The sequence below is a fragment of the Pleurodeles waltl genome, chromosome 9, assembly GCF_031143425.1.
Source record: "Pleurodeles waltl isolate 20211129_DDA chromosome 9, aPleWal1.hap1.20221129, whole genome shotgun sequence".
NCBI classification, from domain to species: Eukaryota; Metazoa; Chordata; class Amphibia; order Caudata; family Salamandridae; genus Pleurodeles; species Pleurodeles waltl.
Window position 1 is genome coordinate 1,142,169,000 of NC_090448.1, and position 23,386 is coordinate 1,142,192,385.

General features: G+C 47.4%; 1 protein-coding gene across 9 annotated transcripts in view; it reads right to left on the reverse strand.

The window, feature by feature from the left end:
• The window catches only part of RBM25 (RNA binding motif protein 25), a 443,084-nt gene that overhangs the window by 222,094 nt on the left and 197,604 nt on the right, over positions 1-23,386 (reverse strand). For all 9 annotated transcript variants that reach the window (XM_069208940.1, XM_069208932.1, XM_069208935.1 and 6 more), the window contains one exon: positions 6,705-6,957. In XM_069208940.1, the coding sequence (XP_069065041.1) occupies positions 6,705-6,957 (253 nt within the window). The remainder of the gene's footprint in view (positions 1-6,704; positions 6,958-23,386) is intronic.

Genomic DNA, 23,386 nt, shown 5'->3' on the forward strand with positions numbered 1-23,386 from the left:
GAACCCTGATATGGTGTGGTTCTTGTTTGTTGGCTGGTGGTGTCTGTGGGTTGGCCACGAAACCCCCCTCTAAATGGAGTTTTTCTAAAAGAGCCTCTGCTCTGCGGGGAGTAGAGTGCGCCCATGGCCTTGGCCGTGTCTGTGTCCTTTTTAAGTTTTTCAATGGCTGTGTCCACTTCAGGGCCAAAAAGTTGTTTTTCGTTGAAGGGCATATTAAGGACAGCCTGCTGGATTTCAGGTTTGAAGCCTGAAGTGCGGAGCCAAGCGTGTCTCCTTATGGTGACAGCAGTGTTGACTGTTCTCGCTGCAGTATCGGCTGCGTCCAGTGAAGAGCGGATTTGATTGTTTGAGATCGTTTGTCCCTCTTCAACTATTTGCTGCGCCCTTTTTTGGTATTCTTGGGGAAGATGGTCTACGAGAAGTTGCATCTCATCCCAGTGAGCGCGGTCATATCTGGCCAGCAGCGCTTGAGAATTTGCGATGCGCCACTGGTTGGCTGCCTGTGATGCTACTCTTTTTCCTGCCGCATCAAATTTTCTGCTTTCTTTATCCGGAGGTGGGGCGTCGCCAGATGTATGGGAATTTGCTCTTTAGCGAGCTGCCCCTACTACTACGGAGTCAGTTGGTAACTGCGAAGTAATAAACACTGGATCTGTGGGTGGTGGTTTGTATTTTTTATCCACCCTTGGGGTGATGGCTCTTGATTTTACGGGCTCTTCAAAAATTTGTTTTGCGTGCCGTAACATCCCTGGTAGCATTGGGAGACATTGATATTGGCTATGTGTAGCCGAGAGGGTGTTAAATAAAAAATCATCCTCTATAGGATCGGAATGCAGTTGGACATTGTGGAATTCTGCAGCCCTAGCCACCAGTTGTGAGTATGAGGTACTGTCCTCTGGCGGTGACGGCTTTGTGGGGTATGAATCTGGATCATTGTCCGGCACTGGGGTGTCGTATAGGTCCCAAGCGTCTTGATCCTGATTATCTTGACTTATGGTAGTTTGCGCTGGTGAGTGCATTTGTGGCGGTGTTTGTGCCGGCGATGCCTGTTGTAGTGGAGAGGGCGGAGGCGTGACTTTTTTAACCACTTTGGCTTGTGGTTGTGCGTCATCCTTGAGGAGACTGATCCTTCTTTTCCTCATTATTGGGGGAAGGGTTGATATCTTCCCTGTGTCTTGCTGGATGTACAGTCTCTTTTGTGTGTAGTCTGATTCTACACTTTGGAGCTCTTGTCCAAATCTGTGCATCTGGCCACTTATTCCTTGTTCCTCTGAGTAGGATGAAGGTGTGGTATTTTTCGGCGCCGAGAGAGAATCTTTTTTCGGTTTCGGCACCGACAGAATTTGTTCCTTTCGGCATGGATTCTCGGTGCCGATGTTTTTCGGTGCCGGTATCTTGTTTTTGTCTCTCGGAGCCGCTATCTCGGCTCCGAGGTTGCTCCATGGCGGTCCCTCGACCGGAGTCGGGTGTCTTCGCTATGGGCGTGCCCTTTTTCGGCGCCTTCGACGGGTCGCCTGTTTTATGGGTCGAGCCATGGCCTGTTGGCAGTGGCGTCCCCTGGGCTTTCGTTTTGTCGATGGTTTTACTTTTCGACGTCTTACTCACAGTTTGTTGCTGTTGTTCGACGTCGGAGTCTCCGGATTCTGAGTCCGGAACCGAGAATGTTTCCTCTTCGTCGTCGAAACGTTGTTTTGTCGGCGTGGATGCCATTTGTAGACGCCTGGCTCTTCGGTCTCTGAGTGTTTTTCTGGACCGGAAGGCTCGACAGGCCTCACAGGTATCCTCCTTGTGCTCGGGGGACAAGCACAAGTTACAGACCAAGTGCTGATCTGTATAAGGATACTTACTGTGACATTTTGGGCAGAAACGGAACGGGGTCCGTTCCATCGGCTTCGATGTCGCACGCGGTCGGGCCGACCAGGCCCCGATGGGGGAATCAAAGCTACCCCAAAGTCTTCCGATGATCGGTGTCGATGTACCTAACTATCCCGATACCGAACGGAACAATACCGACGCTTTCTTCCGAGATTCTGACTAACTTTCCGAACCGAAACACGGAGCGAAAAGGAATACGTCCGAACCCGACAGCGGAAAAAAACAATCTAAGATGGAGTCGACGCCCATGCGCAATGGAGCCGAAGAGGGAGGAGTCCTTCGGTCCCGTGACCAAAAAAGACTTCTTCGAAGAAAAACAACTTGTAATACTCCGAGCCCAACACCAGGCAGCGGACTGTGCCAAACATGTGTATCTGCAGCAACATATGCCATCGAACATATATTTTTCTATACAAAAACCTATTGGCCTGGAATTGTCTTTGAGTGTGTGTTCCTCATTTATTGCTTGTGTATGTATAACAAATGCTTAACACTACTCCTTTGATAAGCCTACTGCTCGACCACACTACCACAAAATAGAGCATTAGTATTATCTCTTTTTGCCACTATCTTACCTCTAAGGGGAACCCGGGGACTCTGTGCATACTATTCCTTACTTTGAAATAGTGCATACAGAGCCAGCTTCCTACATTTGTTAAGTCATTTGTTAAGTCATTTGTTGGTGGCTCCTCCAGACTGGAGAGTCTGCCCTCCTCCCCTTCCTCTTGCACGAAAGTACTGCCTTGCTGGGTGTTGGCACTATTGTGGTCTGCTGTGCAGCTTGGTGTGAGCGGATTTGTGTTTGCTCTCCCCTGACTGTGGAACTTCAGAGTGTGCTTCCACCCCTCCTGAATGCGCCTCTGCATTGCATGGCTCCCATCACCTTAGCCATCTCGTCATCCTTTTTTATTTGCTGCAAGAGACTCTGACTCCCTGGCTGAATACTGCATCTCCTGTAAAGGGTTTCTTATAATGGAGGATTGTACCTCCTGCTTGAATCCTGATATTCTAAATCAGGCATGTCTCGTCAGAGCTGTGCCCTTGCACATCTGCCTTGGTTCTCTATCTTTTCCACGAAGATCTTGCATGCGTGCTCAATTTCTACCCATTGCAGGTGACCATATCTGTTGAACAACGTACTGGAATTAGCCTCCCTCTCAATCGGTCTTCCCACCATGTCAAGCCTCTTGCTCTCACTTTCTGGTGGAGGCCCTCAAGTTGCTTCAATACAGGTTCTACAGGTGCATTCCCCTGAATGTAATTGGGGTCCTTTGTTGAAGGCTATTTCTTTTCCACTCGGGGGCAACTGCTTTGGCAGTTTCCCAAAAAGCTTCTTTGCCTTGATACAACTTGCCGAGTAGAATTGGGAGGTTAACGTTGCCCTTATTGGTAGGCACTAATATCTAAAGGAGAAAACAGGAATCTCATTTCACCTCCTTTAACAGGACTCCATATGTCCAGAGCCCTTCTTACCAGGCTGCTATACACTGGGAGGTCGTCGTGTGGTGATGACCTCGAAGGGTAGATGCCTACCTCTTCTTCAGGCGATTCTGTTTCAAGGTTGTTCCATGAATAGTCATTGAATCCTCCTGTTCCTTCTTCCCCTTTGGGTTCATAGAACTCCTTTTCGACTTCCTCTTCATATGGTTCAGGTGTCACCAAAGCTTCCAAAGCCGATTCCGCCTCTTCGGTGTCGAAGGTTTGCTTGGAATTTGAAATTCACGTAAGGAGTCATTGAACTCCTTTTCTTTTGAAGCGCTACCATATAGGTTTCTAATCTTCATTTCTTACTTTCTATCTCTTAAGCCCTTTACGATGTTGAGTGTGGACAATTACCTTTTTTTCCCCCTCAGCAACTCGGTCTCTGAAGGCCTTGTTTTATCTCTCACTGCCTCTCGACCTAATGGGCCTTTTGAGGTTTGCCGTTTTGCCATCATAGACATCCAGTGGATGGGACCCTTAGGCCTCTTTTGCTCACAGCTGACCTTTGTTGTCGTTTTCTTTGATGCAGAGGCTGCCTTGTGTAATTTATTTTGTCAGAGGTTTTCAGCTCTATGCCTTTAGACTGTTTATCTACTGTGATTCGTTTGGCATCCTTCACTGACCTCTTCGCTTACTTCCTTTTGACGTCTGCTTCTAGTACTTAGACATTCGACCCTCTGTGGCTTGTCTCCGCCTCCTTAATGTTCTAGTTGTCATTGCTGGACAATCCCAGGTCTTTCAGTAACAGTTCTGATTTCTGGCCTCTGGACATGGTGTTATAATGTTCCAGTCCTTGTTTTAGGCATACCTTCAAAGTCTTTGGTACAAAAACGGTGCTGTCCTCGTGCAGGTGGTCTTTTGGCAGGCAGAGGATGCATCTCTCATGAGGGTCTCGCTGGGCGATCTTGTGGTGGCAGTTTGGGCAAAGTTTAAATGGAAGTTTTTCCCTGACCCCTACCTTCCCTCATTATCCAGCCACGTATTGGTTCTGGTAGGGTCCCCTGTTGGAGGGGAGTGTGAAGGCTCCCCTTCTTTCTCATTTTCTCCTTTGTGTAGTACAATGACTTCATGTTATTCAGGTGAATTTGCATATTTTTTCAGGCTCCTCGATTGCTTCTAGACAACTGAAGAAAAAAAGAATCTGAAGACGGCCACTATGCACAGGAGCATCCAGGGTACCATCTGAGATCACACAGTGGCAGGCATACCACCCAAAAAAATAATTAATAAATAAAAAGGAAAGAAAAACAATATTACCCACACCAGGAGGTGAAATAATAATGCACAGCATGTGAATCCCAATAGGGATTCATGCTGCAAAAATGAAAATGTTACTTCAATGTGTTTTGGTAATACATGACATTTAAGTTTCACATTTTCACCCCTTAATAAGCATATAGTGTTTCAGAAGGACAAATGGTTCTATGGGTCAGTCAGTAAGCAAATTCAACATTATAACTAAAGAGAAGCCGGAAACCCATGCATTTTCAAATTCAAAACATCTTACTAATCAAGCAAATGATGGATGAACTCACTGCTCCATAACAGCTGATCGTAAGGAGAAACAACCATAGGATGCTGGCTATCTATGCAGTGTACCAAATGTAAGGCTACACTATGCAGATAGTACAGGTGACCCTTAGTAGCTTACAGGGGCGAAATTAATCACCCTAAATGCTCTTTCGTGGTAGTGTGAGCGAGCAGTTTAGGCTTATCAAAGGGTTGTGCTAAGCATTTGTTGAACAAAGTCAATAAATGAGACACTCGAGAAGAAACTTGAGATAAGTTTTAAAAAATAGCACTGTTCTTGTATTATTTTAGAAACCAAAATCTTCAGAATTCGGTAAGTATTATTTGAGTTATCAATTCTTACAGTGAGGCAAAAATGTCACAAAAATGTGGTTTTACACGGTAGTGCTATCTTATTGAGAAAGAAACATACTGCATACATGTACTTGAAAACTTATTTAGAGGGTCCCGCTTAAGCCCTAAGGTGCTAGTGGGCTAAAGTCAAGTGAGCCACCAGCAGTTCAAGTTTACCTGCCCTGAAGTGTCTTGAGTGGAGAGGTGCTGGATGGGTTGGTAGCCTTGCGGGCTGCACTGTTGGCCACCTAGAAACAGGCTGCAGAGGGGAACTTGGGGAGAAGCTCCCCCTCGGGAGTCCCACTTCGTAAGGGTCCTGGGTGCAATGGGGTAAAGTCAATGTATGTGGACCCGGGCCAGAGAGCCCGGGTGCAGAGGTTTTTGGTGGGCTGTTCCTGTGCCCCAAAGGAACTCACAGTTCTTGGTCAAACCTGTAGAGGGGGAAGAAAACCAAACAGCAAGGGAATTCATATTCAGCCTCACCAGCTACCTTGTCCTCGTGCCAATTAGGCCTCAGAGCAGTGAGTGGCAGGTTTGGGGGTAGCCAGGGTTGCATATCAAAGGCAAGTCCCTGGCCTTGATATGTAGATTTACAAGCCATCCTGCAGGAGGAGGTGATAACATCTTCCTCCAGAGGCGCCATTATTTCTGGCCTCTAAGAGCACAAGCTCTTACCTCAGGGGGGGGGGTGGGTCAGAAACTAGTCTGTGGTGGCAGGCTGGTTGATAACAATCGGCCACCACGCTAGAGGACTACTAGGTTTTTAGCAGGCACACACCAAGGGGCCCTTCTGAGCGCAGGTCATAATAAATCCAATACCGGCATCAGTATGGATTTATTAAGGCAAGCTGTGTGATAAAAACCCCATAGATTTCAGTGAAGTCATTATGTACCTGGGTAACTCGTAATGACAGGTTCCCAGTACATACATTAAGACTGCTGCCCTGTTTGCTTGTGATATCTAGTATTTGAACAAGAGCATATCTGCTCAGGCAGGTATGTCCTCACATAAAATATAAAATGCACTCTGCCTTAGGGCTCTAAGGCCTGCTGCAGGGGTGACCAGCATATACTTTATGAAGTGCCTGGCATGACAGTAAGTATGCCATGTTGTGCTTCCACTCATGGTTTGCACCATGTCAGTCATTCAGCCTACAATGTTAGACTGCATGCAATTTGTAAAAAAATAAAAATAAAAAATAAGTGGGGGTTGGTTTCCACTTAGGGTGGCATAATACATGCTGCAGCTCTAAGGACCCCAGTGCACCTTCAGTCAAAATAACCTCAGCATCACAGGTAAAAAGTGGGCTGAGCACGTCAAAAAGGATACTTTCCTACAGTAATGAGCTATGATCTGGATGAGCGTGCATGAATCAAACATTTAGGGCCTCATACTCAACTAACCGCCCATTTTATTTTCAATAACTGTTGAAGCTCTGCAGCGAGCGTAGCTGCAAACAAGTATACACAAAAATCACACGTACCTCCTGATAAGCAGCTTCCTTCTCACGGAGTTTTCTCTCCAACTTTCTTCGTTCATATGCATCTTCTTCATCTTCCTCTCGGTCCCTTTTCTTTTCTTTCTCCCTATCCCTGTCCCTATCGCGGTCACGTTCACGTTCACGCTCCCTTTCTCTTTCTCTCTCCCTCTCCCGTTCTCGTTCTCTCTCACGTTCCCGCTCACGCTCTCGTTCCCGTTCTAAGATGCGTTCGCGCTCTCGGTCTCTGCTTTTCTCCCTACACAGGTTCAAAGGAAAAAGTTAGTTACCTGTACCACATTATTCTGTTTCTCACTTACTTAACTATGAGCAAGAGTGAACAATTTAACATCCAAATGATAACTAGGATATGCTTTATTAATGGCAAAGCTTCAAGATAGCATCCAGTTTTATGAGCATCAAGAACCCCCAATAATGTTAAGCACATACACCACAAGACAAGGATACTGTTAGATTTAGCCTTATTAGAAGCATTCAGTCCGCTTTGAAGCAAAACAGGGTAAATCCACAATTCAGTAACTCACATCTCATGAGTAAATACATTTTTAGCATTTTCCAATTATAGCAGACTAAATGTCCACATTAACTCTAGATCTTTGGAAATGGGTAGAAATATGAAGCACCCATTGCCTGAAGACTTTGGTTAGAACCCAAACACAGTGATTCAATAAACTGCAGCAGAGAGGCAATGAAATATATTTGGGTAAACCTTCTCTGTGTGGTTATTCCAACTAGTGCTTTATGTAGACTGAGCCAAATTTGGACTGAAGACCTGTTTCTGGGAAAGGGTGAGATGTTGTGCCAAGACATTTGCTTCGAAGACGAAGACCCACAGCAATGGAAGTGGCTTGTAACCTTAATAAAAGTCACCAATTTTATGGTTATATGAGTAATTATACTTAACAGGATTCAATTCTGGCAAAGCTAGATGAGAAGACATGAACTTTGTAGAGAAGAGAGTAATTTAAGGTTAATTACTATACACCCGTCAACCGAATTCATTATACAACTATCAAACAGGAGGCTATTTTTAACAACTGTCATGGTTTTATCTAAAAAAAAAGTATATCTGAAAAAGAAATAACTATACTGGTTTACTCGTTGTGTACCAATAATTGTCAATTATAAAATCAGCCACATAATCTGCCTACAATGTTATTCTATGACCCAGAGGTATCCTGACATTCTGCACACTGGGAAGCTAAATATTGCTCAATTCATCATCCTATTTCACACCCATGCTCTGGGTCCCGACCACCCTCCTCCATATTTTCCTACTCCAGAAAAAAAGACTGAAGAAAATAAACGAAATGGCTTTAGTTTTCTGGGTGAAAGGTAGATCTTAGACTCTCCCACAAACTTCAGTTAACAGAATGCTGCATAGTAGTGGGAAAAACTATCTCAGACACATAATTAACTGACAGTTGTATTACTGTTTGCTTAATAGACATGTAATTTAAAAATAGGTTTTGGAAATTATGACCAATTCAGAGCATGATGCACATTATTCTCTTCTATAGGTCTGTTAGGGATCAACTGAATGCTCGACCACAGGCATAACATTAGTTAGGCTGCACACAGAACTGCTGCTTTCAGTCGTTTACTTCTCTGAAGTGAATGGTGTCCATAGTTGGATAGCCTTTTGATATTGCAACAGTCGTAACCTCCTCTTCCCAAGTAGACTTTCAAATTGAGTGGCAGTATCTCTTAAAGTCAATCGTTAGAATGGCGTGGTGTACCTATTTGAAGGCTGATACATCAAAATATGCTGCAATCAAGGCTGATCAAGTGCCTCCGTGGTGGAGCAGGCCAAGGCTGTATTTTGTTTCTAATTCAGGGGATGTTCCAGATTATATTTCCACAATGGATAGCTGCTGCAAAACATTGTCGGAAGCAGGCTATGTAGTGTACTGAAGATAAAGGGAAAATATGCACAAAGTCCAAGCGACCCTTGTTAGTTTACAGGGGTTAAAATAATCCCAAATGCCCTCTTTTGTGTTAATGTGTGCGAGCAGTTAGGCTTATCAGGATAGTGTGAAGCATTTACTTCGCATACAGAGCCAAGTAAGCAAAACATACTCAAAAAAGTGATCCAACACCAATTTATAACAAGCACTGGCAAAGCCAATGTCTTGCGTATAAGAGAGAATGGCTTTGGCAATCAGAAAGGGGAAGGGAGGGCAGCGTGGAGTTGAAAAATGGGATGATTTAAAAAAGTGCCATAGAGCAGGCAGCACTGGCTGTTTCATAGTACATTTGATCTCGGTCTTGGAATGCACAGCAAATCTGAAGAGAAAAGAAGATATACAGACTTATTTACAGAGGAGCTGGGAGAGAGATAAGACCTCTTGTGAACTTCTCTCAAAGTAGTTCCTAAAACAGATGCCAAAATGGTGACCAGGGGATTGATATAGTACTCGGTCCCTGCTCTCAGGAAGGGCTAAACACAGCCAGAGGCATGACAAATGCATGCCAAGGACAAATACGGAGAAAAAAAAAAATAGGAGAGAGACAATGAAGCCAGCAAATGGGAAGCCTAAGGGCAAGTTGAAGCCCACAAAGTATATACAACAAGTCTCAAAGTGTTTAGCCGAGACCTAAAAATAACAGCTTTTTATGAATTTAGACACCAAGATCATCTTAAGTCACAATAAAATACACTTTTACTATGGGCTTCAAGCAGGAATGTTATCCTATGGGGAACAAACATATACTGCATAGGGTCACTTAGCAACAACTTGCAGGACTGTTCTCCTGGACTTAAGGTGAGTATGGGGCAAGGTCCAAGGCAGCACCAACAGGTCACCACAGGTGGCACTGGGGAGTCTGGGTGTAGAGGTGTGCTTTGGCATTGGGTGCAACGTTCACTTGAATGGGAAACGGTCCTGTGGAAGAGACTGCAAGCAAGTACTGAGGGGCCAGTACGGCTGAATCCAAAGAGGGTCTCAGGCATGCAGTGACACAGTTGGTCCACTCAGACTCTGGCTGGGGGGACTCGTGTGCAGTTCTCTGTTCTGCGGGGTTGCAAAGTTGAAAACTCTTGCAGTTCTCAGGTGGGGCTCAGGTGAGGGGGTGCTTTGACGCACTGGGTCGCAACAGTCAGACTCCCTCGTCTTGGTGACTTGGAAAGGGGGGGGGGGGGGGGGGGGGGAGAGACAGGGCAATGGGGGCCACTCTTAGTGTTGGTCTTGAGGATCCTGACGACCCTCGATGGTATGTCTGCCTTTGTGTTGTTGGGAGTCTGGACTGGACCACTGACAAGCCTTGGTTGCTGCAAGGGACCCAGTACCCTAGGTATAGGTGTAGAGTCTCTGGGAGGGGTCAGCGTCCCAGACTTTGGTGAATTAACAGGGCCGACCTCCAGAGCTTCAAACAATCTTTTCCTGGTTCGGTGCTCTCAGTGTGCCTGATGGCCAACAGGACAGAATACTGGAAATTGTGCGCTGTGCCTGCAGGTGCAGGAGACCAACTCCTCTGCTCCAAGAGGGATCTTTCCCAGTTGCTCAGGTGCTGGGCAGTCCTCCAAGGATTTGGGGGAAAGTGTCCAGCTCTTTGCGAAGTCAGTCCCAGCGATCGTCGAAGTGCAAGCAGCCTGGCAGTGTTCTGCATCAATCTTTGGTGCCGGTCTTCAGTTTTCGCTCTTTGATCCTTTCTTCCTCTGCTCTCAATATAATCTAATTTCCTGGTGGCAGGAGATCACCTAAATATTCAATTTAGGGGTGTGAAGGGAATTAGCCAATGGGCTACTTATACTTGAGGTCACTACACAACTATATGACCACTTCCTACAAGGAGTGGACATAACTGTGCAACAGTTCCTAATTCAACCAAAATCAAGATGGTGGAATCTTTTTCGAAGTTCACATCACGCAGCCCAACTTAGGGGTGTGACTGGACTGAAAGTGAGCAATGCCTCCCTGCATATCTAATTCCCTGCCTGGCCAGATGCCAAAGGGGCCTCAGGGCAGTGGGTTGGCTCTCACAGGTCTGGGGAAACTGAAATCTCAGAACCTTGGTGTGCTGACTTACTAGCCTTCCTGCTGGAGAAGGTGATCACACCTTCCTCTAGAGCAGGCACTGTTTCTGGCCCAAGAACAGAGGCTCTCAACTCTGGGGGGGAAACCCAGTGTAGGAAGTTGGCTCTGTATGCACTATTTCAAAGTAAGGAATGGTATGCACAGAGTCCAAGGGGTCCCCTTAGAGGTAAGATAGTGGCAAAAAGAGATAATACTAATGCTCTATTTTGTGGTAGTGTGGTCGAGCAGTAGGCTTATCAAAGGAGTAGTGTTAAGCATTTGTTGTACATACACACAGGCAATAAATGAGGAGAACACACTCAGACAATTCCAGGCCAATAGGTTTTTGTATAGAAAATGAAAATGTCACTTACCCAGTGTACATCTGTTCGTGGCATTAGTCGCTGCAGATTCACATGTTTGGCACAGTCCGCTGCCTGGTGTTGGGCTCGGAGTATTACAAGTTGTTTTTCTTCGAAGAAGTCTTTTTGGTCACGGGACCGAAGGACTCCTCCCTCTTTGGCTCCATTGCGCATGGGCGTCGACTCCATCTTAGATTGTTTTCCCCGCAGAGGGTGAGGATGGAGTTGTTTGGTATAAATAGTGCCCATGCAATGGAGTGAATATGTATGTATGATAAGAGTTTCTAATAATTATTTACAAATGTTCAGATGTTTAAGGTTCATGATCTACTTCTAAACGGCTACAGGCTTCCCGGGGAGGTGGGAGGGTACATGTGAATCTGCAGCGACTAATGCCACGAACAGATGTACACTGGGTAAGTGACATTTTCAGTTCGATGGCATATGTTGCTGCAGATACACATGTTTGGCATAGACTATAAAGCAGTTACCTCCCCTAAAAGCGGTGGTTTAGCCTGTAGGAGTTGAAGTAGTTTGGAATAATGTTCTTAGTACAGCTTGGCCCACTGTAGCTTGTTGTGCATTTAGTACGTCTACACAGTAGTGTTTAGTAAACGTATGAGGCGTAGACCAGGTTGCAGCCTTACATATTTCGCTCATAGGAATGTTTCCTAGAAAGGCCATTGTAGCACCTTTCTTTCTGGTTGAGTGAGCCTTTGGTGTAATAGGCAATTCTCTTTTGGCTTTAAGATAGCATGTTTGAATGCATCTGACTATCCATCTAGCAATGCCTTGTTTAGAGATTGGATTTCCTATGTGTGGTTTTTGAAAAGCTATGAACAGTTGTTTTGTTTTCCTGATTAGCTTTGTTCTGTCAATGTAGTACATTAGTGCTCTTTTGATGTCTAATGTATGTAGTGCCCTTTCAGCCACAGAATTTGGTTGTGGGAAGAACACTGGCAATTCTACCGTTTGATTTAAATGGAATGGTTGTAAAGAAATGGCTCCCTGTTGCAGTTACCCCCCACTTTTTGCCTGATACTGATGCTGACTTGACTGAGAAGTGTGCTGGGACCCTGCTAACCAGGCCCCAGCACCAGTGTTCCTTCCCCTAAAATGTACCATTGTATCCACAATTGGCACACCCTGGCATTCAGATAAGTCCCTTGTAACTGATACTTCTAGTACCAAGGGCCCTGATGCCAAGAAAGGTCTCTAAGGGCTGCAGCATGTCTTATGCCACCCTAGAGACCCCTCACTCAGCACAGACACACTGCTTACAAGCCTGTGTGTGCTAGTGAGAACAAAATGAGTAAGTCGACATGGCACTCCCCTCAGGGTGCCATGCCAGCCTCTCACTGCCTAGGCAGTATAGGTAAGACACCCCTCTAGCAGGCCTTACAGCCCTAAGGCAGGGTGCACTATACCATAGGTGAGGGTACCAGTGCATGAGCACTGTGCCCCTACAGTGTCTACACAAAACCTTAGACATTGTAAGTGCAGGGTAGCCATAAGAGTATATGGTCTGGGAGTCTGTCAAACACGAACTCCACAGCACCATAATGGCTACACTGAAAACTGGGAAGTTTGGTATCAAACTTCTCAGCACAGGTTTTGAAGGCTCTGCAATCTGCAGGCCTCTCTATCAAGGCATCCAAATGCCAGATAGGGCAGGGAACTGTGGTTTACTTGGGACACCTTGTAGGTGGAGGCCAAGTTCAGCCACTCCAACCCAAGATCCAGACTATTCTGGACTGGGTAGCTCCAAAAACCCAGACTCAAGTCAGGGCATTCCTTGGCTTGACTGGGTACTACAGGAGGTTTGTGAAGGGATATGGATCCATTGTGACAGCCCTCACTGAACTCACCTCCAAGAAAATGCCCAAGAAAGTGAACTGGACTGTGGAATGCCAACAGGCCTTTGACACCCTGAAACAGGCAATGTGCTCAGCACCAGTTCTAAAAGCTCCAGATTATTCTAAGCAGTTCATTGTGCAGACTGATGCCTCTGAACATGGGATAGGGGCAGTTTTGTCCCAAACAAATGATGATGGCCTTGACCAGCCTGTTGCTTTCATTAGCAGGAGGTTACTCCCCAGGGAGCAGCGTTGGAGTGCCATTGAGAGGGAGGCCTTTGCTGTGGTTTGGTCCCTGAAGAAGCTGAGACCATACCTCTTTGGGACTCACTTCCTAGTTCAAACTGACCACAGACCTCTCAAATGGCTGATGCAAATGAAAGGTGAAAATCCTAAACTGTTGAGGTGGTCCATCTCCCTACAGGGAATGGACTTTATAGTGGAACACAGACCTGGGACTGCCCATGCCAATGCAGATGGCCTTTCCAGGTTCTTCCACTTAGAAAATGAAGACTCTCTTGGGAAAGGTTAGTTTCATCCTCTTTCGTTTGGGGGGGGGGGTTGTGTAAGGAAATGCCTCCTTGGCATGGTTACCCCCTGACTTTTTGCCTTTGCTGATGCTATGTTTACAATTGAAAGTGTGCTGAGGCCTGCTAACCAGGCCCCAGCACCAGTGTTCTTTCCCTAACCTGTACTTTTGTATCCACAATTGGCAGACCCTGGCATCCAGATAAGTCCCTTGTAACTGGTACTTCTAGTACCAAGGGCCCTGATGCCAAGGAAGGTCTCTAAGGGCTGCAGCATGTCTTATGCCACCCTGGAGACCTCTCACTCAGCACAGACACACTGCTTGCCAGCTTGTGTGTGCTAGTGAGGACAAAAACGAGTAAGTCGACATGGCACTCCCCTCAGGGTGCCATGCCAGCCTCCCACTGCCTATGCAGTATAGGTAAGACACCCCTCTAGCAGGCCTTACAGCCCTAAGGCAGGGTGCACTATACCATAGGTGAGGGTACCAGTGCATGAGCTGGTACCCCTACAGTGTCTAAACAAAACCTTAGACATTGTAAGTGCAGGGTAGCCATAAGAGTATATGGTCTGGGAGTTTGTCAAACACGAACTCCACAGCACCATAATGGCTACACTGAAAACTGGGAAGTTTGGTATCAAACTTCTCAGCACAATAAATGCACCCTGATGCCAGTGTACATTTTATTGTAAAATACACCCCAGAGGGCACCTTAGAGGTGCCCCCTGAAACTTAACCGACTATCTGTGTAGGCTGACTAGTTTTAGCAGCCTGCCACAAACCGAGACATGTTGCTGGCCCCATGGGGAGAGTGCCTTTGTCACTCTGAGGCCAGTAACAAAGCCTGCACTGGGTGGAGATGCTAACACCTCTCCCAGGCAGGAATTGTCACACCTGGCGGTGAGCCTCAAAGGCTCACCTCCTTTGTGCCAACCCAGCAGGACACTCCAGCTAGTGGAGTTGCCCGCCCCCTCCGGCCAGGCCCCACTTTTGGCGGCAAGGCCGGAGAAAATAATGAGAATAACAAGGAGGAGTCACTGGCCAGTCAGGACAGCCCCTAAGGTGTCCTGAGCTGAGGTGACTAACTTTTAGAAATCCTCCATCTTGCAGATGGAGGATTCCCCCAATAGGGTTAGGATTGTGACCCCCTCCCCTTGGGAGGAGGCACAAAGAGGGTGTACCCACCCTCAGGGCTAAGTAGCCATTGGCTACTAACCCCCCAGACCTAAACACGCCCTTAAATTTAGTATTTAAGGGCTACCCTGAACCCTAGAAAATTAGATTCCTGCAACAAGAAGAAGGACTGCCCAGCTGAAAACCCCTGCAGCGGAAGACCAGAAGACGACAACTGCCTTGGCTCCAGAAACTCACCGGCCTGTCTCCTGCCTTCCAAAGATCCTGCTCCAGCGACGCCTTCCGAAGGGACCAGCGACCTCGACATCCTCTGAGGACTGCCCCTGCTTCGAAAAGACAAGAAACTCCCGAGGACAGCGGACCTGCTCCAAGAAAAGCTGCAACTTTGTTTCCAGCAGCTTTAAAGAACCCTGCAAGCTCCCCGCAAGAAGCGTGAGACTTGCAACACTGCACCCGGCGACCCCGACTCGGCTGGTGGCGATCCAACACCTCAGGAGGGACCCCAGGACTACTCTGATACTGTGAGTACCAAAACCTGTCCCCCCTGAGCCCCCACAGCGCCGCCTGCAGAGGGAATCCCGAGGCTTCCCCTGACCGCGACTCTTTGAACCTAAAGTCCCGACGCCTGGGAGAGACCCTGCACCCGCAGCCCCCAGGACCTGAAGGACCGGACTTTCACTGGAGAAGTGACCCCCAGGAGTCCCTCTCCCTTGCCCAAGTGGAGGTTTCCCCGAGGAACCCCCCCCTTGCCTGCCTGCAGCGCTGAAGAGATCCCGAGATCTCTCATAGACTAACATTGCGAACCCGACGCTTGTTTCTACACTGCACCCGGCCGCCCCCGCGCCGCTGAGGGTGAAATTTCTGTGTGGACTTGTGTCCCCCCCGGTGCCCTACAAAACCCCCCTGGTCTGCCCTCCGAAGACGCGGGTACTTACCTGCAAGCAGACCGGAACCAGGGCACCCCCTTCTCTCCATTCTAGCCTATGTGTTTTGGGCACCACTTTGAACTCTGCACCTGACCGGCCCTGAGCTGCTGGTGTGGTGACTTTGGGGTTGCTCTGAACCCCCAACGGTGGGCTACCTTGGACCAAGAACTGAACCCTGTAAGTGTCTTACTTACCTGGTAAAACTAACAAATACTTACCTCCCCTAGGAACTGTGAAAATTGCACTAAGTGTCCACTTTTAAAACAGCTATTTGTCAATAACTTGAAAAGTATACATGCAATTTTGATGATTTGAAGTTCCTAAAGTACTTACCTGCAATACCTTTCGAATGAGATATTACATGTAGAATTTGAACCTGTGGTTCTTAAAATAAACTAAGAAAAGATATTTTTCTATATAAAAACCTATTGGCTGGATTTGTCTCTGAGTGTGTGTACCTCATTTATTGTCTATGTGTATGTACAACAAATGCTTAACACTACTCCTTGGATAAGCCTACTGCTCGACCACACTACCACAAAATAGAGCATTAGTATTATCTATTTTTACCACTATTTTACCTCTAAGGGGAACCCTTGGACTCTGTGCATGCTATTCCTTACTTTGAAATAGCACATACAGAGCCAACTTCCTACAATGGTGAGATTACTTTTGGCAGAAATTTTGGATTTGTTCTTAGAACTATTTTATTGTTGTGTATTTGAATAAATGGTTCTTGTATGGTAAATGCCTGTATTTCACTTACTCTTCTGAGGGATGTGATTGCAATGAGAAATGCGACCTTCCAGGTTAGATATTGCATTTCACAGGAATGCATGGGTTCGAAAGGGGGACCCATGAGTCTTGTTAAGACGATGTTAAGGTTCCATGAAGGAACTGGTGGTGTTCTTGGTGGTATAATTCTTTTTAGCCCTTCCATGAATGCTTTAATAACTGGTATTCTAAATAGAGACGATGAATGAGTAGTTTGTAGGTAAGCAGATATAGCTGCGAGGTGTATTTTTATAGATGAAAAAGCGAGATTTGCTTTTTGCAAATGTAGTAAGTATCCTACTATGTCTTTAGTAGAGGCATGTACTGGTTGTATTTGATTGGCATGGCAGTAGTAAACAAATCTTTTCCACTTAGATGCATAGCAGTGTCTAGTGGAAGGTTTTCTAGCTTGTTTTATGACCTCCATGCATTCTTGTGTGAGGTCCAAGTGTCCGAATTCTAGGATTTCAGGAGCCAAATTGCCAGATTCAATGATGCTGGGTTTGGATGTCTGATCTGTTGTTTGTGTTGTGTTAACAGATCTGGCCTGTTGGGTAGTTTGACATGCGGTACTAGTGAAAGGTCTAGTAGAGTTGTATACCAAGGTTGTCTTGCCCATGTGGGTGCTATCAGTATGAGTTTGAGTTGGTTTTGACTCAACTTGTTTACTAGATATGGAAGGAGAGGGAGAGGGGGAAAAGCGTACGCAAATATCCCTGACCAATTCATCCATAGAGCATTGCCTTGTGATTCGCGGTGTGGGTACCTGGATGCGAAGTTTTGGCATTTTGAGTTTTCTCTTGTTGCGAACAAATCTATCTGGGGTGTTCCCCAAATTTGAAAGTACTTGTTCAGAACTTGGGGGTGAATATCCCATTCGTGGACTTGTTGGTGGTCTCGCGAAAGGTTGTCTGCTAGTTGGTTTTGTATTCCTGGAATAAATTGTGCTATTAGGCGAATGTTGTTGTGAATCGCCCACTGCCAAATTTTTTGTGTTAGGAGGCACAATTGTGTTGAGTGTGTTCCTCCTTGTTTGTTTAGATAATACATTGTTGTCATGTTGTCTGTTTTGACAAGAATGTATTTGTGTGTTATTATGGGTTGGAAGGCTTTTAACGCTAGAAATACTGCCAACAGTTCTAGGTAATTGATATGAAGTTTTGTTTCGTGTATATCCCATTGTCCTTGAATGCTGTGGTGATTGAGGTGTGCTCCCCACCCTGTCATGGAAGCATCTGTTATAACGTATTGAGGCACTGGGTCCTGAAACGTCCGCCCTTTGTTTAAATTTTTGCTGTTCCACCATAGAAGCGAGAGGTATGTTTGGCGGTCTACCAACACCAGATTTTGAAGTTGACCCTGTGCCTGTGACCATTGTGATGCTAGACACTGTTGTAAGGGTCGCATGTGTAGTCTTGCGTTTGGGACAATGGCTATGCATGAGGACATCATGCCTAGAAGTTTTAGCGCAAATTTTGCTTGTATCTTTTGGTTTGGAAACATAGCACTTATTAGCTTGTGGAATGCCTGCACTCTTTGTGGACTTGGAGTGGCAATTCCTTTTGATGTGTTGATGGTTGCTCCTAGATATTGTTGTGTTTGACACGGTTCTAGGTGTGATTTTGTGTAGTTGATGGAAAACCCCAGTTTGTGAAGGGTTTGTATGACAAAGGTGGTGTCGTTTGCACATTTTTTTACTGTGTTGGTTTTGATTAGCCAGTCGTCTAGGTAAGAGAACACATGTATCTGTTGTCTCCTGATGTGTGCTGCTACTACTGCTAGACATTTTGTGAACACTCTTGGTGCAGTTGTTATTCCGAATGGCAACACCTTGAATTGGTAATGTATTCCTTTGAATACGAACCGTAGGTACTTTCTGTGAGAAGGGTGTATTGGTATATGAAAGTACGCATCCTTTAGGTCTAATGTGGTCATGTAATCTTGCTGTTTGAGCAGTGGAATGATGTCTTGTAGTGTGACCATGTGAAAATGGTCCGATATGATGTAGGTATTTAGTGTCCTGAGATCTAATATTGGTCTCAATGTTTCGTCTCTTTTTGGGATTAGAAAGTACAGGGAGTAAACTCCTGTGTTTTTTTGTTGTACTGGTACTAATTCTATTGCATCCTTTTGCAGTAGTGCTTGAACTTCTAGTCCTAAAAGTTCTAAATGATGTTGTGACATTTTTGCGTGTTTTGGGGGGGATGTTTGGTGGGAAGTTGTGGAATTCTATGCAATAGCCATGTTGGATTATTGCTAATACCCAATTGTCTGTTGTAATCTGTTGCCAAGATTGGTAGAATTGGCTTAGTCTTCCCCCCACTGGTGTTGAGTGAAGGGGTTGCGTGACTTGAAAGTCACTGTTTAGGTGGAGGTGTTTTTGGAGTCTGGAATCTTCCCCTACTCCTTGGGAATTGACCCCCCCGATATCCCCTGAAACCACCCCTTTGGAAGGAACCCTGATATGGTGTGGTTCTTGATTGTTGGCTGGTGGTGTCTGTGGGTTGGCCACGAAACCCCCCTCTAAATGGAGTTTTTCTGAAAGAGCCTCTGCTCTGCGGGGAGTAGAGTGCGCCCATGGCTTTGGCCGTGTCTGTGTCCTTTTTAAGTTTTTCAATGGCTGTATCCACTTCCGAGCCAAACAGTTGTTTCTCGTTGAAGGGCATATTAAGGACAGCCTGCTGGATTTCAGGTTTGAAGCCTGAAGTGCGTAGCCAAGCGTGTCTCCTTATGGTGACAGCAGTGTTGACTGTTCTTGCTGCAGTATCGGCTGCGTCTAGTGAAGAGCGGATTTGATTGTTTGAGATCGTTTGTCCCTCTTCCACTATTTGCTGCGCCCTTTTTTGGTATTCCTGGGGAAGATGGTCTACGAGAAGTTGCATCTCGTCCCAGTGTGCGCGGTCATATCTGGCCAGCAGCGCTTGTGAATTTGCGATGCGCCACTGGTTGGCTGCCTGTGACGCCACTCTTTTCCCTGCCGCGTCAAATTTTCGGCTTTCTTTGTCCGGAGGTGGGGCGTCGCCAGATGTATGTGAATTTGCTCTTTTGCGAGCTGCCCCTACTACCACAGAGTCGGGTGGTAACTGCGAAGTAATAAACACTGGGTCTGTGGGTGGTGGTTTGTATTTCTTATCCACCCTTGGGGTGATGGCTCTTGATTTTACGGGCTCCTCAAAAATTTGTTTTGCGTGCCGTAACATCCCTGGTAGCATTGGGAGACATTGATATTGGCTATGTGTAGCCGAGAGGGTGTTAAACAAGAAGTCATCCTCTATAGGATCGGAATGCAGTTGGACATTGTGGAAGTCTGCAGCCCTAGCCACCAGTTGCGAGTATGAGGTACTGTCCTCTGGCGGTGACGGCTTTGTGGGGTATGACTCGGGATCATTGTCCGGCACTGGGGTGTCATACAGGTCCCAGGCGTCTTGATCCTGATCGTCATGACTTATGGTAGTTTGCGCTGGTGAGTGCATTTGTGGCGGTGTTTGTGCCGGCGATGCCTGTGGAGGAGAGGGCGGAGGCGTGACTTTTTTAACCACTTTGGCTTGTGGTTGTGTGTCATCCTTTGGAAGTCCGATCCTTCTTTTCCTCATGATTGGGGGAAGGGTTGATATCTTCCCTGTATCTTGCTGGATGCACAGTCTCTTTTGTGTGTAGTCCGATTCTACACTTTGGAGCTCTTGTCCAAATTTGTGCATTTGGCCACTTAGTCCTTGTTCCTCTGAGTAGGATGAAGGTGTGGTATTTTTCGGCGCCGAGAGAGAATCTTTTTTCGGTTTCGGCACCGACAGAATTTGTGTTCCTTTCGGCATGGATTCTCGGTGCCGATGTTTTTCGGTGCTGGTATCTTGTTTTTGTCTCTCGGAGCCGCTTTCTCGGCTCCGAGGTTGCTCCATGGCGGTCCCTCGACCGGAGTCGGGTGTCTTCGCTATGGGCGTGCCCTTTTTCGGCCCCTTCGACGGGTCGCCTGATTTATGGGTCGAGCCATGGCCTGTTGGCAGTGGCGTCCCCTGGGCTTTCGGTTTGTCGATGGATTTACTTTTCGACGTCTTACTCACAGTTTGTTGCTGTTGTTCGACGTCGGAGTCTCCGGATTCTGATTCCGGAACCGAGAATGTTTCCTCTTCGTCGTCGAAACGTTGTTTTGTCGACGTGGACGCCATTTGGTGACGCCTGGCTCTTCGGTCCCGGAGTGTTTTTCTGGACCGGAAGGCTCGACAGGCTTCACAGGTATCCTCCTTGTGCTCGGGGGACAAGCACAAGTTACAGACCAAGTGCTGATCTGTATAAGGATACTTACTGTGACATTTTGGGCAGAAACGAAACGGGGTCCGTTCCATCGGCTTCGATGTCGCACGCGGTCGGGCCGACCAGGCCCCGATGGGGGATCGAAACTGCCCCAAAGTCTTCCGATGATCAGTGTCGATGTACCTAACTATCCCGATACCGAACGGAACAATACCGACGCTTTCTTCCGAGATTCTGACTAACTTTCCGAACCGAAACACGGAGCGAAAAGGAATACGTCCGAACCCGACAGCGGAAAAAAACAATCTAAGATGGAGTCGACGCCCATGCGCAATGGAGCCGAAGAGGGAGGAGTCCGTCGGTCCCGTGACCAAAAAGACTTCTTCGAAGAAAAACAACTTGTAATACTCCGAGCCCAACACCAGGCAGCGGACTGTGCCAAACATGTGTATCTGCAGCAACATATGCCATCGAACATATATTTTCTTAGTTTAAGAACCACAGGTTCAAGATTTACATGTAATACTTCAAATGAAAGGTATTGCAGGTAGGTACTTTAGGAACTTTGAATTAGCAAAATAGCATATACAGTTTTCACATAAATCACATATAGCTATTTTAAAACTAGACACTTAGTGCAATTTTCAACAGTTCCTGGGGGGAGTAAGAGTTTGTTAGTTTTTGCAGGTAAGTAAACCACCTACAGGGTTCAAGTTTGGGTCCAAGGTAGCCCACCATTGCGGGTTCAGAGCAACCCCAAAGTTACCACACCAGCAGCTCAGGGCCGGTCAGGTGCAGAGGTCAAAGTGGTGACCAAAACGCAAAGGCTTCAATGGAGAAGGGGGTGCCCCGGTTCCAGTCTGCCAGCAGGTAAATACCCGCGTCTTCGGAGGGCAGACGAGGGGGGTTTTGTAGGGCACCGGGGGGGTGGGGGGGGGGAACACAAGTCCACACAAAGTACACCCTCAGCAGCACGGGCGGCCGGGTGCAGTGTGCAAACACGTGTCAGGTTTGTAATTGAAATCAATGGGAGACCAAGGGGTCTCTTCAGCGATGCAGGCAGGCAAGGGGGGGGGGGCTCCTCGGGGTAGCCACCACCTGGGCAAGGGAGAGGGCCTCCTGGGGGTCACTCCTGCACTGGAGTTCGGATCCTTCAGGTCCTGGGGGCTGTGGGTGCAGAGTCTTTACCAGGCGTTGGATCTTAGAAGCAGGCAGTTGTGGTCAGGGGGAGCCTCGGAATTCCCTCTGCAGGCGTCGCTGTGGGGGCTCAGGGGGGGGGCAACTCTGGCTCCTCACAGTCTTGGCAGTCGCCGGGGAGTCCTCCCTGAAGTGATTGTTCTCCACAAGTCGAGCCGGGGGCGTCGGGTGCAGTGTGTCAGTCTCACGCTTCTGGCGGGAAACGCAAGTGGTTTCAAAGTTGCTTATTTGTTTCAATGTTGCAGTCTTTGGTGAACAGGGCCGCTGTCCTTGGGAGTTCTTGGTCCTTCTAGAGCAGGGCAGTCCTCTGAGGATTCAGAGGTCACTGGTCCCTGGGGAAAGCGTAGTTGGAGCAGTGTCTTTAGAAAGGGGGGGGGGAGACAGGCCGGTAGAGCTGGGGCCAAAGCAGTTGGTGTCTCCGTCTTCTCTGCAGGGTTTTTCAGCTTAGCAGTCCTCTTCTTCTTAGGTTGCAGGAATCGGCTTTCCTAGGTTCTGGGGAGCCCTTAAATACTAAATTTAAGGGCGTGTTTAGGTCTGGGGGGTTAGTACCCAATGGCTACTAGCCCCGAGGGTGGGTACACCCTCTTTGTGCCTCCTCCCTGAGGGGAGGGGGGCACATCCCTAATCCGATTGGGGGAATCCTCCATCTGCAAGATGGAGGATTTCTAAAAGTTAGAGTCACCTCAGCTCGGGACACCTTAGGGGCTGTCCTGACTGGCCAGTGACTCCTCCTTGTTTTTCTCATTATCTCCTCCGGCCTTGCCGCCAAAAGTGGGGCCGTGGCTGGAGGAGGTGGGCAACTCCACTAGCTGGAGTGCCCTGGGGTGCTGTAACAAAGGGGGTGAGCCTTTGAGGCTCACCGCCAGGTGTTGCAGGGGGAGGTGTGAAGCACCTCCACCCATTACAGGCTTTGTTACTAGCCACAGAGTGACAAATGTACTCTCCCCATGTGGCCAGCAACATGTCTGGAGTGTGGCAGGCTGCTAAAACCAGTCAGCCTACACGGGTAGTTGGTTAAGGTTTCAGGGGGCACCTCTAAGGTGCCCTCTGGGGTGTATGTTACATTAAAATGTACACTGGCATCAGTGTGCATTTATTGTGCTGAGAAGTTTGATACCAAACTTCACAGTTTTCATTGTAGCCATTATGGTGCTGTGGAGTTCGTGCATGACAGACTCCCAGACCATATACTCTTATGGCTACCCTGCACTTACAATGTCTAAGGTTTTGCTTAGGCACTGTAGGGGCATAGTGCTCATGCACTTATGCCCTCACCTATGGTATAGTGCACCCTGCCTTAGGGCTGTAAGGCCTACTAGAGGGGTGACTTACCTATGCCATAGGCAGTGTGAGGATGGCATGGCACCCTGAGGGGAGTGCCATGTCGACTTAGTCATTTTCTCCCCACCAGCACACACAAGCTGGCAAGCAGTGTGTCTGTGCTGAGTGAGGGGTCCCCAGGGTGGCATAAGACATGCTGCAGCCCTTAGAGACCTTCCCTGGCATCAGGGCCCTTGGTACCAGGGGTAGCAGTTACAAGGAACTTACCTAGATGCCAGGGTGTGCCAAGGGCTCCCCCGGCTCGACTTGTGGAGAACAATCACTTCAGGGAGGACTCCCCGGCT